General features: G+C 42.5%; 1 protein-coding gene across 1 annotated transcript in view; it reads left to right on the top strand.

Annotated features, from left to right (window-relative positions):
* The window catches only part of dnah6 (dynein, axonemal, heavy chain 6), a 75,276-nt gene that overhangs the window by 41,837 nt on the left and 14,305 nt on the right, over positions 1-19,134 (top strand). The window contains exons 53-67 of the mRNA XM_085788859.1: positions 1,618-1,785; positions 1,999-2,234; positions 3,989-4,133; positions 4,437-4,553; positions 5,198-5,321; positions 5,923-6,119; positions 6,392-6,595; positions 10,133-10,258; positions 10,392-10,556; positions 14,096-14,163; positions 14,388-14,568; positions 15,163-15,342; positions 15,560-15,793; positions 17,821-17,956; positions 18,730-18,899. Coding sequence (XP_085644985.1) covers positions 1,618-1,785; positions 1,999-2,234; positions 3,989-4,133; positions 4,437-4,553; positions 5,198-5,321; positions 5,923-6,119; positions 6,392-6,595; positions 10,133-10,258; positions 10,392-10,556; positions 14,096-14,163; positions 14,388-14,568; positions 15,163-15,342; positions 15,560-15,793; positions 17,821-17,956; positions 18,730-18,899 — 2,451 coding nt within the window. The remainder of the gene's footprint in view (positions 1-1,617; positions 1,786-1,998; positions 2,235-3,988; positions 4,134-4,436; positions 4,554-5,197; positions 5,322-5,922; positions 6,120-6,391; positions 6,596-10,132; positions 10,259-10,391; positions 10,557-14,095; positions 14,164-14,387; positions 14,569-15,162; positions 15,343-15,559; positions 15,794-17,820; positions 17,957-18,729; positions 18,900-19,134) is intronic.

Genomic DNA, 19,134 nt, shown 5'->3' with positions numbered 1-19,134 from the left:
GCTGAGTATAGGCTATAAACTGACTATCTGATACCAAGGCTGTTGTGGTGGGCTAAGAGAGATGATGATTTGTGTTTTGTTTTTCATTGCGGCTGCGTGACGACGTGGTCGCTCGCGCTAATGAATTAATAAGTAAATAAATAAATAAAGCGATCATCACAACGGCAGTGCGTAGTCTCAACACGGCAGCGACATGCAGTCATCCACCCTCAGTCCTGCTTGGGACATCCACAGCTGCTTTTCAGTGCCAGTTCGTCCCTGCTGTGTTAATTCAGGTGGAGTTTCCATTACGCTGCCGACAGCCTTTGATCTCTGCTTTGATCTGACGTCAGATGTGACGGGACAATCTATATAGATATAAATTCATGTGTTGATTCCATTAGTTGCATTAAATAGTGGTTATTGTGGATATTTATTGCATTGAAATGTGCCTGGAACTGTGGAGATCTGCCTGTGAGGTCTTGCTGACGTGTGTGCACTGCAGGTCAGTCAGCCAAACTTCCACTGCACCTGCTGCGCTTCGCCCTGCGCTGAGAGTAGACCAGGTTGGAGGTGGCGAGCTTTCAGCGCAACCTCGGCGGGACATTTTCGCACGAAACTTCCACTGCACCAAGCTGAATCTGTGACGCCTCCCCCTGCTGCGCGGCCACGCCTATCTCAGCGCGATCTACCAATCTTCCAATCTGACTTTGCGCTAGGCTGCGCTGGTCGAAACTTGCATTAGACCGGCTGCGTTACCTTGCGCCACCTGCGCTGCGCCAGCAAACTAAGGCCCTTTGTCTCAAAGGGCTTTACATGGCATCGTAACAACATCCTCTGTCCTTAGACCCTCACATCCACTGAGGAAAAACTCCATGGAAAACCCTTTTAACAGGGAAAAATCGGAGAAACCTCAGGGTGAGCAACAGAGGAGGGATCCCTCACCCAGGACGGACAGACGTGCAATAGATGTTGTTACAGACAATCATCTGCCTATATGGTTCCGGCATACCCTTTTTTTGTAAAGTGATGGTATTGAGGAATGCTGATGATTAATTAACCATGCTGCGGTTAATTGTGAAAACAAGTCATTGTGACATCATTGGGAAGACTAAGGCGTGTGTCATAATTCATGGTTTGCATTCTTCAGAGGATGCGGCTGAAGAAGGTGTCACCCTTTGTAGCTTTCATGCACCAGAAGGGCTGAATAGAAATGAGACAGTCTGGTCAATTGAGGCTTTACACCGTGCATCACCAGCTGTGCCAGCTGTTACCACTGCATTGCAATGGTCCTTGGTCTAACAGCTGTACTATCACCTGGCAAGCTGAGCTGAAATCCAGTACTGACATTTACTGGTGGCTATTTGCCGGTGTTTTTTTGTTTTTTTTCTCGTTTTCAGTTGTGGCACAAAATGAATCTTGTGATCGGTAGGGCCACAAAGGATCCACATGTTGGTTCCTTCATTGCCAGGAAATGAAGGCCACATTTGTCAGCAGCATTTAAAGGAAACCCTCCAAGTGGGACAGTCTGTGACACAATCACTCTTCAAATGCAGCCTTTGAATGATGTGGCCCTGATTTGGGACATCGCCTATATATAATACAGGGCATTATGTTTGTGGTTGTGTTCATGAATAGGCCAGGGATCGGGTGAAGAATGGTCTGACCAAACTGCTGGAGACCAATGACCTGGTGGACAACATGAAAGTGGAGCTGTCTGCTCTGGAGCCAGTCCTGAAACAGAAGTCCATCGATGTCGATGCCCTCATGCAGAGACTAGCTGTCGACCAGAAGAGTGCTGACAAGGTCAGTGTGTGTGTGTGTGTGTGTGTGTGTGTGTGTGTGTGTGTGTGTGTGAGAGAGAGAGAAATACAAGGTAGTATTGTGTCAAACCTTAAAATAAATATTTGGATAAAGTTATAAATAAGATGCACATGAAGCATGACATCTACCCCTCTGATATTTCTAGGGTGGTAGTGTATTTCACTCGCATAATACAAAAATCTATCCTTGCCACAGGTGCGTGAAGTTGTGCAAGAGGATGAGGCTTTAGCCAAGTTCAAAGCTGAGGAAACACAGGCCATAGCTGATGATGCCCAGAGGGACCTGGATGAGGCTTTGCCAGCTCTGGAGGGGGCCAATCAGGCTCTTAACTCTCTCGACAAGGCTGACATCTCTGAGATCAAGGTGTTCACCAAACCCCCAGACCTGGTCATGACTGTCATGGAGGCGGTCTGCATCCTGCTCGGCTGCAAGTCAGTGTGCTCTTTGTTACTTCAAAAAGACAAGGCCTTTCTCTCTCAAAGATGTTCTAAACTGTTATGTCTGCCCCTCTTGTAACAGACATACTAATGTTATATCATTCAAATTCATATAAGGAAATACATGTATATCAAATCAGGGGATGAATGCTATTTACAATTTTTTTTGTTGCTGTTGTTTTTTTTCCTGTTATGAAAGGCACAGCTAGACAAGGTCAAAGGTTAAACTGACTGAACTTCACATTCACCGGTCAGACACACCTGGATTAATTAGTTGGTCCAATAATGTAAGACAGGACATAAACGAGCTGGCTTATTTCAGGAAGTAGTGGAGCTGTGCATAAAGCCCATTAGTGCAACATTTCACACAAATCCTTAATATTTTATATGACTCTTGATAAACAAGGATGTAATCTGTAACTAACCTAAGTGGCAGAGACAACCATGAGGTGGTCATTCTAGTTTCATTACAGAGGAGCCAAAGGAAGAACAAGTCGGGAACTGGTCAGAGGGTTAAGGACAGACCAGGCATTAAGAGACTGTTTTATATTTATGTGATGAGTTATTAATTTATTAAGCCCAATTGATTTAGCTCAATATGAATGGCAAATGATAATCCTTAGGCAGACAAGGTTAAGTGAAAACAAAAAAAGTAAGAATATCAAACAATCTCAGAAGATATGGGTCTTTTAGCATCCTGATTCCATTTATCCTGATGATCCATTATCACAATCACAATCATTTTAGTTCATCTGCGTGGTTCATATTAAAGCAGAAGTAAGTGATATATTTGTGTTAATATAAGTCTTAAATAGTTATATCTTCCGACAGCAATCACTTACATAGAGTGTTTGGACTGAAACACGGGTCTCTCAGTCCCTCTGCTCTGCTCTGAGCCGAAGAGAAAACATTTATCGTATCTTACAGTTTTTATCCAATGAGGAGAGAGAACGGCATGCAGGGCTGTGTGTGCAGCCAAGGGACGCCGTGAATGTGGTGACGTAGCGACGAGGACTGTTATGGTGCGTTCAAGGAAACTCGTATTTTTCCGACCGTGAAGTGGTACCAGTTCGATCTGGTACGAGTTCACGGGTCGGAAGTTACGAGTGGCCGTTATAGTGACTTTCACCGGTAAAACAGGTCGGAAAAACACGAGTGGGTTGCCTGAAACGCTACAAAGTCGTAAGTTGTGACTTGAAGCTGTAATTTACGATTTCAAAAGCCTGCCTGGAACGCAGCATTAGCAAAAACGACCGGACCACTTACTTCTGCTTTAATTGTGTTGACATGTTTTGCATAGAAAACCACCAGCACTATTTCAGTTATTTAAAAAAAAAAAGGTCATTATCATTATTACCATAATCTTCTCCGTTGTTTTACAGTGTCTCTGCCAAAGGTATGAGATTTAGGCCTATTTTTTAATCCCATATATTTTTTTAATCAGCATTCAGGGGGATTACCTTTCCATCTCATGACTTGGCACCCTGCTATCTCTTAGATGTCACCAGTCATAATCTGCTGCAGTGCAGTAGCCCTGTATCCTATCCTACTTTAACCTTTCACCACCCACTGTTCTGCCCAGAGCATACTGACAACATTTCACTTGCAGGGATAGGTTTACCACCTTATATACTACTACAGATTTACAAAATCTGGCTACAGTGATACTGAAATTTAGTGAACATTAGATTTTTTCTGAGTTTCCTGTTTTGTTTTGGGGTTTTTTTAATCATGCCTTTTCCTTGCAGACCTGACTGGCTCAGCGCCAAGCAATTACTGGGTGATGCCAATTTCCTCAGGCGTCTGACAGACTATGACAAGGACAATATCAAGCCTCAGATCCTGTCGAAACTGCAAAAATACATCAACAACCCTGATTTCATACCTGAGAAGGTTTGTTTGGATTTCATGTCCTATCACCTGTTTTTTTTGGAGTAGGGCTTAGAGTAAACAGATTGTGGTGAAATTGGAGTTCAAACACTTTGTCAGTTATGAACATTTCAGAGTTGTAATGGAAACGGGAAAATAACTGCTTAAGTTTCGATTATTCCATTTTAGTCATACACTTGCCACGGAATTGAGCAATGCAGATTTTGTGTTTGTATATCCTGGTGTTGAATTATGGAACATGTTACTGTATAATGTTTCTCAGTATCTGATGCTGGATGTCATGCTTCATTTTTGTCCTGCTCTTAGGTGGAGAAGGTATCCAGAGCTTGCAAATCCATGTGTATGTGGGTCAGAGCTATGGATCTTTACAGCAGAGTTCTCAAAGAAGTTGGCCCTAAGAGAGCAAAGCTGGCCAAAGCACAGGTCAGTACCCTGAAGTCCAGTATGAATATAAGTTTTACCCCATATAGTACATACACACTTTGCTGTTTTATGGATATGACTTAATGGTCAACCATCTCAAAAGTGAACAAAATAAATTGATGGCACCTAAATGACCTACATGCAAAGGGTCTGAATACTTATGTTCCCGTGATATTTCAATTTGTCTTTTTTTAATTAATTTGCAAAAATGTCTAAAAATTCTGGGTTTATGCTGTCATTATGGGGTGCTGAATGTGGCTTGATGTTTATAACATAAAGCTGCAACATAACAAATTGTGAAAAATTGAAGGGGGTCTGAATACTTTCCACAAGCACTGTATATTAAACAAAATGATAACGATGAAAAATTGAAGAAGAAGGAACAGCACGCACACTCAAAAGAAGAAAAAAGTCTGGAGGTGCCTGGCTAACAAACAATCAAAAAGAAAAGAAAAAAGAAACCGCAAACCAGTTTGTGTGATTAGCCTGTCTGTACCAGTGAGGTATTAAAGTGATTAAAAGTGATTGTTGCTGGCTTCTTTTGTTTTTCTTTTTAACAATGATAAATTGCCCACATATTGTCAAAATGCTGTATAAATGATGTTGCACTCCATCTTTCTCTTCTTCAATCACAATCCATGCAGAGCGAGTTGGATGCGACCATGGAGACCCTGAGGGAAAAACAAGAAAAGCTTCAGGAGGTGGAGGATCAGATCAGCATTCTAGAGGAACAGTTTGACAACAGCGTAAATGAGAAGGAGAATTTGGGTGAGGGCTTCGCTATTTATATGTTGCCACTTAAATCTCTGTACCTGTGTCTTAAACTATGGGAACTGATCCATGAGTCAGTGGAATGTCCTTCCCACAGAACTTATTCTATGTACAAATCCTCACACATTCTCATGCTTGTCAAAGCGCTGGTTACTAAGTAAGCAAGTTTGCACACATTGTTGAGTATTATGTGAGTGTGTGTATGTGTCTGGCTATGAGTGTGGTTATTAGAGGAGGATGATTGTTATCTGTGTATTGTACGTGTATGTGTTTGAATGTGTGATGAGAGTGAGAGAGAGTGTATGTGCTGTTGGTCTCTATTGTGCACTTTATGATTTGGCGCTCCTGTTTCCCTGCTTTTATTAGTGCATTCTGTCAATTTTTTAAATATTATGGTTATCATGTCTTATTTCAATTAATCTTAATATTGTATCTGCTTAGCACTTTACCTGATCCTGTCGTGTAGAAATCTGTGTCATGTAGTGTGTACCCTGTAGTATCTCTCAGGTTTCATTATCTATTGAAGGAAGGTTGTTTTTCCTTGTTGTCAGCTAATATTCCCTATGTTTCTGTCCTTGTGACCCTTCTCCCTCCTCAGTTAAAACCATGGCTTTAACACAGGCTCGATTGACCCGGGCTGGGAAGCTAACTTCTGCTCTAGGTGATGAGCAAATACGCTGGCAGGAAAGTGTGGCCCTGTTTGACCAAGAGATCATCAACGTTGTTGGAAATGTCTTCATCGGTGCCGCCTGTGTAGCCTACTATGGGGCATTCACTTCCCACTACAGACAATTGGTAGGTGGCATGATGTGGTGCTGCCACTTTCTGTGTAGAGTCTGCCAGCCAGTACAAATGAAACAATCTGGGCCTGATTGTCTTATTATTGTATTTATATATCTTATGTGCAATGTAATTCCTATTATATATTATAGTAATAGTATTAAACTGGACTTTTATGTAAAAAAAAAAAATGAGGTGAAGTTTACAAAAAAGCAAGAAGTCCATCCAAAATCTTTCAAGCAAATCAAAAAAACATCTAAAAATGCATGTTTGCTCCCTGTCCCCAGCTAATTGAGCAGTGGATGACACAGTGCCAGGAGCTGAACATTCCCATCAGTTCCAGCTTCAGCCTCATCAACATTTTGGGTCACCCATTCACCATCCGCCAGTGGAACACAGAAGGGTTGCCCCGTGACACAGTGTCCACAGAGAATGGGATCTTGGTGACCGAGGGCCGCCGCTGGCCTCTTATGATTGACCCTCAGGATCAGGTGACCAAGAAACCAGCATTAACACAGCTTTAGTTCAGCATCTTTCAGGACGGATTTTTTGATGTTAAAGGGATATTTCAACATTTTGGCAAATTGGCCCATTGCCATAATCCAGAAAGTTTTAGGAGTAGGTTTGTTACCTTTAATTATCGGTGCAAGCTATTTTTAGAACGATGGAGCAGATCCACAAGCTGCTCACGCAGCTACGGAGGCTCATAGAATTTCACAATACACAATACACAATCCAACAACTCCAAAACGCTCTGGTGGACACCAGATCCACCACGCTATGAGATAATAACGGAACGTTAGAGACAGAGTTGTTTTCAAGGCAAATGCAGAAACTGCTTGCCAAAAAACTGCCCCCAATGGGAACGTGCATCAGCGGTTTTGCATGAATTTACCTCGAAAACAACTCTGTCTCGTAACATTCCGTTATTATCTCATAGCGTGGTGAATGTACAGGTCACAACTTGTCCACGAGAGCTTTTTGGAGTTGTTGGATTGTGTATTTGATGATTTTGATGAGGGAAACCAAGAAATTGCATTAGCCTCCCTAGCGTAGCTCTGAGCAGCTTGCGGCTCTGCTCCGCCGCTCTAAAAACAGCTTGCACTGACAATTAAAGGTGACAAACCTACTCCTAAAACTATAGGGATTATGGCAATGGGGCAATTTGCCAAAATGTTGAACTATCCCTTTAAAGGGACAACGAGGAGTTTCTATTTGGTTATAAAAAAGTCTCACATTAATGTGGATGAATCTACGCTACCCACACTTGTTAATGGGCCCATTTTCGATAAATATATAGTTTTGTCTCTATCGTAATTTTGTTATTATTAGTGGTGGCGGAAATCCTGGTCGAGCTGACCAGCGTTTCTTTACTTTCGGTTTCGCGGCGAGTTATGAGAATAACGCCGCAGAATCGCCGTTTATGGTCGGAACTACGACTATGTGATCGTCTTCAAACCTCTGACTTTAATTCTTGACGAATGAAAACATGAGTCTGTCTTGCGCTGGTGTTAAAGAACTTCACGGTGTGCGCGGAGGCTCATAAATGTAGTGTGAAAACGCTTCGCTTTTCCAAAACTCCTCGTTGTCCCTTTAAGTTTATTTCTCCGAAAAAGTTCTTCATAAAGCTACACACTTTGTGACATTCAAGGGAAAGATTGTGTCACTGCTGACCCAGTGTGTTATAAAACCTGCTAAATTCACTGAAGTACATAACATTTTTATGAAACAGATTCCCATCTCCGAATTTATTGGGATTTCATTTTAAAATACTGGTTACACAGCTGTAGAAAGAGCACAAAGAACAGAAACCTCTCAAAATAGAACTTCCAAAATAGAACTTCCTGTCTGAAACAGTCAGGGCTCTATTTTCGTAAACTAGCGCAGGCGCAGCGGATCTGCCCTGCGCTTCGCCTTCGCTTCGCCAATGAGGCGTGTCCAGGAGCAGTTTGCAATTTTCCTTCATTGCACGGCGAAGCGCATCCCGCCTACTTCCCTCCCACCGGTGCAAGTGGCATAGAGGGAGGAGAGAAGGCGTGGAGTGGGTTTGACACAGCCGAGTCAGATCTTCACCAATCAAATGAGCTCCTCTCCTCGCCTTTAAATCCGCCGCGCGCGCGAGGCGCAAGTTTGATTTCACCGTGGAAGAGGGAGGCAATTGACTGCCCAGCTCGCAGTGCGCACACGTCACCAAGACCTCACAGGCAGGTTTCCACAGTTCCAGGCACATTTAAATGCAATTAATAATCACAATAAGCCCTTTTTATTGTAACTATCTGAATCAGCACATACACGTATATCTATATCGATTGTCCCGTCACACTGATGACAGATCAAAGGCTGTCGGCATGCGTAATGGAAACTCAGCCTGACTGAATTAACACAGATGAAACCAGGGAGGGACTGGACAAAAAAGCAGCCGTGGATGTCCCAAGAGCAGGACTGTGAGGGTCGCTGCTGTGTTGACATTACACTCTGTGCCGTTGCGATGATCCGCTATATTTATTTATTTACTTATTGATTTATTAGCGGGCGAGCGCCGCATCGTCACGCGACCATAACAAATAAAACTGAAAACAAATAAACTATCATCTCTCACAGCAAGTGAGATGGGAGGAAACTGATGTTCTGGTCCGGTCCAAGCTGGCAGTGTCCGAATATATGGTCGCGCGAACAGACCTCACGGGCTGATGATGCAAAAGTAGTCTGGGAGGGAGGAGGTTATGATGTTATCCAGGTTTGCTCTGACATATTGAGAGCTGTTGCCCAGTAAAAAAAAAAACAACAACAACACACACACACACACACACCTTTTCCATTAATAAAGACACTCATATTTAGTAACCTACTATTTAAACCCGTGTGCACAGATCACAACATAAACAAACAGCTGTGCGTAAAGGAGGCATCACGGAGCGTCTCTCTTTTTCTTTTTTCTTTAGAATTTACCTGAAATGGGAGATGTGAATATCTGCTCACTATCTGATGCCGAGGCTGATTGTGGTTTGCTGTGAGAGATGATAGTTTATTTGTTTTCAGTTTTATTTGTTATGGTCGCGTGACGATGCGCCCTTGCCCGCTAATAAATCAATAAGTAAATAAATAAATATAGCGGATCAACGGCACAGTGTGTAGTGTCAACACAGCAGCGACCCTCACAGTCCTGCTCTTGGGACATCCACGGCTGCTTTTTTGTCTCAGTCCCTCCCTGGTTTCATCTGTGTTAATTCAGTCAGGTTGAGTTTCCATTACGCATGCTGACAGCCTTTGATCTGTCATCAGTGTGACGGGACAATCGATATAGATATACGTGTATGTGCTGATTCAGATAGTTACAATAAATAGGGGTTATTGTGATTAATAATTGCATTTAAATGTGCCTGGAACTGTGGAAACCTGCCTGTGAGGTCTTGGTGACGTGTGCGCACTGCGGAGCTGGGCAGTCACTGAGAGTAGACCAGGTTGGAGCTGGCGAACTTTCGGAGCACTCTCAGCGCGGTCTATTGGCATCAAATTGTCACTGCGCCAAGGTGAATCTGTCGACACCTCCCCCTGCTGCGCGACCACTCCCATCTCGGCGCACAGCAGTCTGCCAATTTATCAAATCCGCTGCGCACGTTGTTGCACTGGACGATAATACCACTGCGCCGGCTGTGCCAGGGTTCGCCTCGCTGCGCCCCCCTGAGTTGCGCCAGGAAAATAGAGCCCCCAGAGACAAAGTCACAGAGAGATCCCTGCCCCAGGATCCACACACAGTGTCCAGCTTCCCCACATAGAAAGGACACAGATCAGCTCATCCAGACTTACAAACATGCACAGGATGGAAATATTGTCACAGTTTGAATTTTCAGGCCTGTATGTAACTCAAGCTCTCCGTCCTGACCACTGACAAGTCTAGTAGTGTCTCCTGTCATGCTTGAGTGTTTTTCTTTCCTCCTCCACCCCTCTTACTCTGTCTGTTGTTATTTTTCACTTAAAGAGGTCGTCCTTTCATCATATTTGATAGAGGTTATTTCTGTTAAACTCAGGCCAACCGATGGATCCGCTCCAAGGAGGGCAAGCATGGTCTAAAGGTGATCAAGCTAACAGACCCAAGCTTTCTTCGCACCTTAGAGAATGCCATTCGCATGGGCTTGCCAGTACTACTAGAGGAGGTAGGGACACACCACCCATGTCATATTTAAATAATGTCAAAAGACATGATAGATTTCTAGTCTCATAACTTTTTTATGTAGCTTTATTTGACAGTCGGTTGCATATTCTTGTATTTCTGTACTGTGTGAATAGTTGAAGGAGACCGTTGATCCAGCATTGGAGCCCATCCTGTTGAAGCAGACGTTTGTGGCTGGTGGACGAACATTGATCCGACTTGGAGACTCAGATATTGACTATGACAAAGATTTCAGATTGTATATGACCACTAAGATGGCCAACCCCCACTACCTGCCTGAGGTAAGGACGCCACGCACTACTGGTGCAAGCCATTGTGCATCAGAGGCACAATATCAGGTCAAAATGTGGAAGCTTGAGAAAAAAAATGTACGTTTTGTGGAATGTACCCTTTAGGGCTGCCCCCAAATAGTCGACCAAGCACTGGTCGACCAAAAAATCATTAGCCGACCAAAATTTCATTGGTCGATTGGTCGCAGGAAAAAAACAAAAAAACATTTGGAGCCATGTCTTGTCAAAATTAAGCCAACATCAATGACTGAACTGTATATGAAAGGTTATGGGGCTTTTATTTTGAAGGGCCAGATACAGGAAGTCGTGACCTTCCCTCGAGGTGGGGGGTCGATTAGTCGACTAATCGCCATAAGTGACGACTACTGGTCGACCAACAAAATCTTTGGTCGGGGGCAGCCCTAGTACCCTTACATAGTAGTACATAGTACCTGCTAATCACTAAATTTAAACCAACACTAAGGAACTTTTCAACCTTCATATAATATTTTCATAACTTCTGTGATGGTACATCAACATACAACAGGTTGAATGACACCTCTGTCATGGCCTGAGGGGTCTGTAACGCCTTCACTGGCACTAAGCAGCTTTGAGGAGCATGGCAGGAACCCGGCTCTCACTTAAAGCAGAAGTAAGCGATCCGGTCGTTTTGGCTAATGCTGCGTTCCAGGTAGGCTTTTGAAACCGTAAATTACAGCTTCAAGTCACAACTTACGACTTTGTAGCGTTTCAGGCAACCCCACTCGTGTTTTTCCGACCTGTTTTACCTGTGAAAGTGCACTATAACGGCCACTCGTAACTTCCGACCCGTGAACTCGTACCAGATTGAACTGGTATGACTTCACAGGTCGGAAAAACACGAGTTACGAGTTTCCTTGAACGCACCATAACAGTCCTCGTCCCTACGTCACCACATTCACGGCGTCCCTTGGCTGCACACACAGCCCTGCATGCCGTTCTCTCTCCTCATTGGATAAAAACTGTAGGATACGATAAATGTTTTCTCCTCGGCTCAGAGCAGAGCAGAGTGACTGACAGACCCGTGTTTCGGTCCAAACACTCTATGTAAGTGATTGCTGTCGGAAGATATAACTATTTAAGACTTATATTAACACAAATATATCACTTACTTCTGCTTTAAGTTTCACTTTCACTTTTGCGAGTCACGACGAGTAGGGAGCAGCAATGCGGCACCTTTCCGTCGGATTGTGTATGTGTGTTTGCTGTGAAATGATCCGCTGGTAACAGACACTAAGTTTGGACGTCTTCTGTTAATTTCCATGCACCTGGAGATCAGAATGTTACGACGCTACGCGCTGGTGCTCATGGGAAATGGAGTCTTCTTTCAGGCAAAACACTACCGCTTTGGGCCACTGGCACCACCAAACTCAACCAAAACTGAAAGTTCTTAAGTACTGCTTTAAGCGGCGACAGTTTAAAGTAACATTGCAGAGTTTTTCGGCCTTAAAATAATGTTTCCAGACTCATTGCAATGGTAGAAAAATGGTTAATAGGATGAATGGTGCTGCCGCTGCAGCCTGAGCGGGGTCGCGTCGGCTGAAACTGCACTATGTAACTTCCCTGCACGGGTACGAATCACCGCCCCCCCTCCCCCCCTCCTCCCACCTCCCCTCTGCGTCGAGGGAGAGACGTGGTGGGTAAAAGCGAAACTTACGGTTCCCCTCCGGTCGTCGTTGCGGTCGTCGCCGCCGTCGGTTGAACAAATTGCAACAGAAGCAAACTCAACTGATTTTGTATCCTCAACATGTCCTGAGTGAGGGAAAAAAAGCCCCTAAGAAACCCATTAGCGGAAAGTTTTGAAAAAGACCCAAATATAGCCCATTCATACGCCTATTAATTATTTTTGAACCTTTAGATATCTCCATGAAAATTTGAGTTGATTACTTACATTAAAGCAGAAGTAAGCGATCCGGTCGTTTTGGCTAATGCTGCATTCCAGGCCGGCTTTTGAAACCGTAAATTACAGCTTCAAGTCACAACTTACGACTTTGTAGCATTCCAGGCAACCCACTCATGTTTTTCCGACCTGTTTTACCGGTGAAAGTCACTATAACGGCCACTCGTAACTTCCGACCCGTGAACTCGTACCAGATCGAACTGGTACAACTTCACAGGTCGGAAAAACACGAGTTACGAGTTGCCTTGAACACACCATAACAGTCCTCGTCCCTACGTCACCACATTCACGGCGTCCCTTGGCTGCACACACAGCCCTGCATGCCGTTCTCTCTCCTCATTGGATAAAAACTGTAGGATACGAGAAATGTTTTCTCCTCGGCTCAGAGCAGAGCAGAGTGACTGACAGACCCGTGTTTCGGTCCAAACACTCTATGTAAGTGATTGCTGTCGGAAGATATAACTATTTAAGACTTATATTAACACAAATATATCACTTACTTCTGCTTTAAGACAAACAAAAAATGTATTACAAGTTTTTTGAAATTCTTTGTTAACATGAGCAAATTTGCATACATTTGCATAAATTCCACCGTTTTGACAGCACATAAATGAAGGTGCTGAGCTAGGGTGCTTAGGCTACCATGTAAAACGAGTGCTTCCCGCAGCGACGGATTCTTGAAAAATTGCAGTCATCTTGAAATTTTAAGTGGTTTCTTGTCGGTTGACCGATGGACTCAACTCATTCCAATTTTCAAGCTGGTACCACCACAGCACCTTTATATATAAATGTGTCATCAAAACGGTGGAATTTATGCAAATGTATGCAAATTTGCTCATGTTAACAAAGAATTTCACAAAACTTGTAATACATTTTTTGTTTGTCTTAATGTAAGTAATCAACTCAGTAATTTTCACAGAGATATCTGAAGGTTAAAATTATTACCCAATTCAGGTGAGAAAAATAATGAATAGGCGTATGAATGGGATATATTTGGGTCTTTTTCGAAACTTTCCCCTAATGGGATTCTTCGGGGCTTTTTTTCCCTCACTCAGGACATGTTGAGGATACAAAATCAGTTGAGTTTTCTTCTGTTGCAATTTGTTCAACGTTGACCCCTTTTTTGGTTTAAAATTACTGGACTATAATCCCTATAGTTTTAGGAGTAGGTTTGTTACCTGTCGGTGCAAACTATTTTTTAGAATGGCTGAGCAGAGCCGCGAGCTGCTCAGAGCTACGCTACGGAGGCTAATGGGATTTATTGGTTTCCCTCATCAAATACACAATCCAGCAACTCCAAAACGCTCTGGTGGACAAGTTGTGACCTGCACATTCGCCACGCTATGAGATTATAACGGAACGTTATAAGACAGAGTTGTTTTCGAGGCAAATGCAGAGACTGCTTGCCGAAAAACTGCCCCCGACGAGAACACGCATCAGCGGTTTTGCATGAACTTACCTCGAAATCAACTCTGTCCCGTAACGTTCCGTTATTAGCTCTGTGAATAAATAATGATGGCTGTCAATCACAAAGGATACTGTATGTGTTCTGTTTATTTTTGATGGTTCCATTTGGTGTGTTTTTTAATGTGAGTGTTGATTTCTGTTTCAGGTCTGTATCAAAGTTACCATCATTAATTTCACTGTGACCAGGTCAGGCTTGGAGGACCAACTACTTAGGTACATAGACACACATGGAAATGATTGCATCTAATCCAAACCATGTAATTCACATTTAAAACCACTTTGTAACTCTTTCTTTGCCTCAGTACAATTTTTTGCACTTTGCACTTGTGGTTTGACCACGTTCTCTGGCTATTGAGCTGCTGATATTTGTTTTTTGCTTTTCTCATTTGTTTTTTTTCTTGCCCCCACATTTTCTCTCCAACGATCTTCCTCCTCAGTGATGTTGTAGGTCTGGAGAGTCCACATCTTGAGGAACAGAGGAATCAGCTGATTGTGCGCATCAATGCTGACCGCAATCAGCTGAAAGACATCGAAGACCGCATCCTTAAGCTTCTCTTCACCTCTGAAGGGAATATACTGGACAATGAAGAGCTTGTTCAGACTCTCCAGGAGTCAAAGGTAAATGTGGAACAAGGCAATGTTGGGTAATGAATTTGATATAAACTGTCATATACAAAGATCATTTCCTCTTTTGTTTGGATTTTTCCTCTATTCACCATCTGCTTGTTGATGCTCTCTTTTCTTTTTCTGTCACCCATGAACACCTGGGACATGTCTGTATATATATACATATATACACTGTACATGTCTAATATCAAGGCGTATTCATTGATTATGATCATTACCATAACCTTTCAATGCAATCAACAATTTTATCATTTTAACTCCCCTCTATGTTACCAGTAAGATACAGTAAATGCAGCAGGTCCATGTTCTTTCTTCAAAATGTCAATTATGGAGTGAAATACTGGGATGTAGACAAACAATCTGGCAACCTCCATGAGCTGAAGGAAGGATATTACAAAGACAGTTGTTTAAACATACAGGATTTTATCAGTGCATTTTCTTATTAAAATTAGAATGCAAATTGCTGTACACATCCACTTTGAATGATAAAAAAGAGATAGAGTGGATGTTGTTTTTTGTTTGTCTAAGAAATATTGCCCCTGTCAAAAAAACAGAACTGAGCCTGTGTCCTTGCTGTTACCTCAGGTGACGTCTGAGGCAATAAAGCACCGTCTGGAGGAGGCAGAGGCTACTGAGATAAAGATCAACGCTGCAAGGGAGTGCTACAGGCCCGTGGCCACCCGAGGCTCTGTCTTGTACTTCGTCATTGCCAGTCTCTCTGAGATCGATCCAATGTATCAGTTCTCACTCAAGTACTTCAAACAGGTGAGACAGAGTAACAAGGTTTTATTTTACAACTCACAGATACATTTTGCACAAATTTACATACATCGCATTGTAGGATTGTGGCCATCTTCACTACAATTAGTTTGTGAAAATACACAACAACAAGGCAGTAGATCTAGTCTCAGGAAAGAAAACACAATGAAAAGGCTTTAAGCACCCATGTAACATAATTATTTCTCTGTTTCACCATTCTTAGGTTTTTAACTCCACCATTGAGACGTCAGAGCAAAGCGACGTGTTGGAAGAGCGTCTCCAGATCCTGCTGGATCAGATCTTGCTCAGTTCCTACATCAATGTGTCGCGTGGCCTGTTTGAGCAGCACAAGCTCATCTACAGTTTCATGTTGTGCATAGAGATCATGAGACAGCGTGGTGAAATATCCGATGGGGAATGGCTCTACTTTCTAAGAGGAGCTTCTTCCCTGGAAAAGGTGAGGTGTTAAGTCAAATCACTAAATTCAGGCCGATGGGGCGTCGTGTGGCGCAGTGGGTAGAGCAGGCGCCCTGTATGCAGAGGCTACAGTCCTCGCTGCAAAAAATGCCCAAAAATATACTTAGGGAAAAAAATAAATACCAGTAAGTAAATTCAGGCTTCATATCAAGAAGGTTGACTTTGTTGTCCCCAAGGAAATGTGTCTTGGACACATACACAATATTAACTATTAAAAACAGGACAAGACAATGAATGAATATAACATTTTCTCATGAAAATTTTATAGAACTTCATGAATAGTGTAAGGGTAGTAGATAAATATTTATGTCACACTGTTTGTACATGTTTAATCTCACTAAGGTGAGTTTGACATTATCACACATAAATATATTGAAATAAAAATAATGAAAACATCAAACAACAAAAGGCTTTAGAGAAATAGAGTCAATGTCAACATCCTAACAGAGCGTTCTGTTACAAGCAGGAAGTGGTGTAAATGACAATCATCATTCAGACAGCACATGACTGTGTCTGTCACTGTGCACTGAGTAAATACTGAAGAAGAAAGTTGTTGTATGGGTGCTTTTTTCTGAAGGCCTTACATTACTTGGATAATGTGTAAACTTTAAATTATTTTGGTCTTTTTTTTTCTCAGTGTTATTAACTCTACAGTACATGGTTGCTAAGTCATAATTTGAATTTAGTTTTAAAGTAATAGCCTAGCAGTGCCATTGCATAAGCTATAGTTTGAATTTATACATATTTGTTGCAACAGGTTTAGCAGGAACTGGGCTAAATAGTTGGGTTACATCCAGTCAGCTATTCTCTTTTAAATATACCAGCATTGCCACCTGTCAACAGTAACATTTGACCACATGCACCGAAACAAATGATAAGCAAAGAGGTTAATTGTCTGCTGGGGTAGGGAGATAATGGATTGTTTTTAAGTGTGTTATGAAATCTAAATGACATTTTTTTTTTCATCTTTTTTGGCTCCCAGGTATTCTAATAATCAGAGGAAAATAGAGTAATTTGTCACAGTTTGTTGGCAGGATCCACGTTAACTACAAATAAACAAGGTGTCATTTTGTTTTCCCCCTCGACAAGCCCTCCAAGTTTGCCTGTAGGCAATATTTTACCTCCCTTCCCGACTGGCGAGATAGAATTGACAGACAAAAAGTTTATTGCCACAAAGTGACAGCTTGTCAGGGCTGGCTCTGTCTCTTGGCCCATCTTGTTACTGAGGAACATTGACACTGATGAAAACACAGACAGTAGGAGACAAAGGAACATATGAGTGAGTTAATATTTCTGTGAACAAGAGATAAGAAAATAAGAGTATCTCTATTTCTCAGCTGCCCATACATACCTGTAACATATAGACACGTCTTGAGCAACCAATGCAAAAGTCCCAATACCTGACAGCAGATATAAAAATCCTTCTGGACTCCTTCAGTCAAATGAGATCAAATAGAATACTGTACTTTGCATCTATTTCAATAGTTTTCATTCGGTTTTCTCTTTTTCCTCTGTGCTATAATTCTCTATTCTTATCTTCTCCCTCAAACTTCAGTGGGGCAGAGGGATGTGCAGCCGAGGCACTGTTGTATAATATATAATAAATGAAAACATTGAGTAGAATAATGAATTGAAAGACCTTTGAGATTTAGCTCTGGTTTTATTGGCAAATTCAGACTGTTTTGAGACCACAAGAGAGATCAATGAGTGCTACCCAGGGGTTTATTCCTGTTGTCACCCACCATTTGGGTCTCTTTTATATGGCATCAGTTAGACTAGAGGTGCTGCTTGTCAGCCGTCCTGCTCCTCACGCTCATGCCGTCCTTCCCTCCCTCTTCTTCACCCCCTGTCCTCTCCCTGTTGTGCATCATATTCACTTTACCCTTTTATAGTCATGATTTTTATTCTTCAGTGGCGCCTCTCTATTCAAGTGTGTCCTCCACCTTTTTCCCCAGCTCCCCCCTTTATTGTTGTAATGTTCCCCTTGTGTATTTCCCTATCTTCCAGGACTACACAGAGCGGCCAGATGTGCCATGGCTAAGTGATTTTTACTGGCGGACCTGTTGTGAGCTGGAGGACACACTGCCTTGCTTCAAGGGCATCTGCGAGGAAATCACAAGAACCCATATCCACATCAGCCTGGGTAACTCAACCTCTTTGTTATTCTGTCAGATCCAGCAACAGTCATTGTATTAATGTATTTAATGCTGTTGTGATAGATTTAAGAAATAGAATGTTTGGTTGGTGATAGAAAGCGACATTTCTCACTGTCAGGCTTCACTATTCTAATCATTCATTGTTGGAAAATCTGTACTAGACAAATCTCTCGCTCGATTTCTGTAGCATTAAAGGTATTCAGAAAAGAAAATTGAATTTGAGCCCACTATGGGTCTAAAAATTAGTGTAATCACTCATCTATTAGACGATGTAGCCCAAACTTTGTGCAAAATTCTATTTTCGAGTAAATCCGGGATGAAAGTGGGGTAGTTTTTTTTCGCATTGGATAATGCAGGCGCACGAATTATGCGTCACGTTGCTCACGATTCATCAGCCAATGATATTGGATCCGTCATCCGTCAATCAAACGTCTGAGAAAAATGAGGAGACTCGTCCACTACCACCGACACAAACTCTCCTCCTCCGGATCGCTGCGGTCCATCACTTAGCCTCGCTAGCTAAGTTAGCAAGCTAAAACGTAGCAAGCCTACATTAGCTAAACACACTCGCACACACACGCAGAGTTCGGTCCCGCCCCAAACTTTGAATATCCCGCCTGCTTGATTACGACCAATCAAATTTGTTTTCCTTACTTGGGTAAACTCGTGCGACAACTCGTGGAAACTCGTGGAAGGAGGCACAACAAACAGGACAAACGGCCATTTCTGAACACCTTTAAAATATTGTCTCTTTTTTTAGGACTTGTTCAAGCATCTCTTAATCCAGAGACGTGGGATGACTACGTGTCAGAGTTACCTCCTCTGGGGGAGTCCAGAGAGGTGAAGAAGGGCAGCATCAGAGGTTACTGGAATGAGAGGTTGGGCGCCTTCCAGAAGTTGATCCTTATCAAGAGCTTCATGGAAGAGAAGGTGGGCCCATAACCTTCTCTATGGATTCAATATTCATTAAGGTTTTGGAAATTGATTGTTTATTTACAGATTCGCTGGATCACAGAAGGAATTTCAAATCCAAAGAATGGTGTTTCCAGTGACACTTGATTTGATTTTTTAACCCCAACAAAGATTTCTCTAATTGCATATGTTGGACTGTATTCCTCACCAGGACTATGCTGAAACATTCTTCTGCCCTTTACACCCTTGGAAA

Source organism: Trachurus japonicus, chromosome 1 (genome assembly GCF_045865225.1).
Source record: "Trachurus japonicus isolate A0001 chromosome 1, Traja_1.0".
NCBI lineage: Eukaryota > Metazoa > Chordata > Actinopteri > Carangiformes > Carangidae > Trachurus > Trachurus japonicus.
Note: the sequence above shows the minus strand (reverse complement) of the source record. Positions and strands in the feature narration are given on the sequence as shown.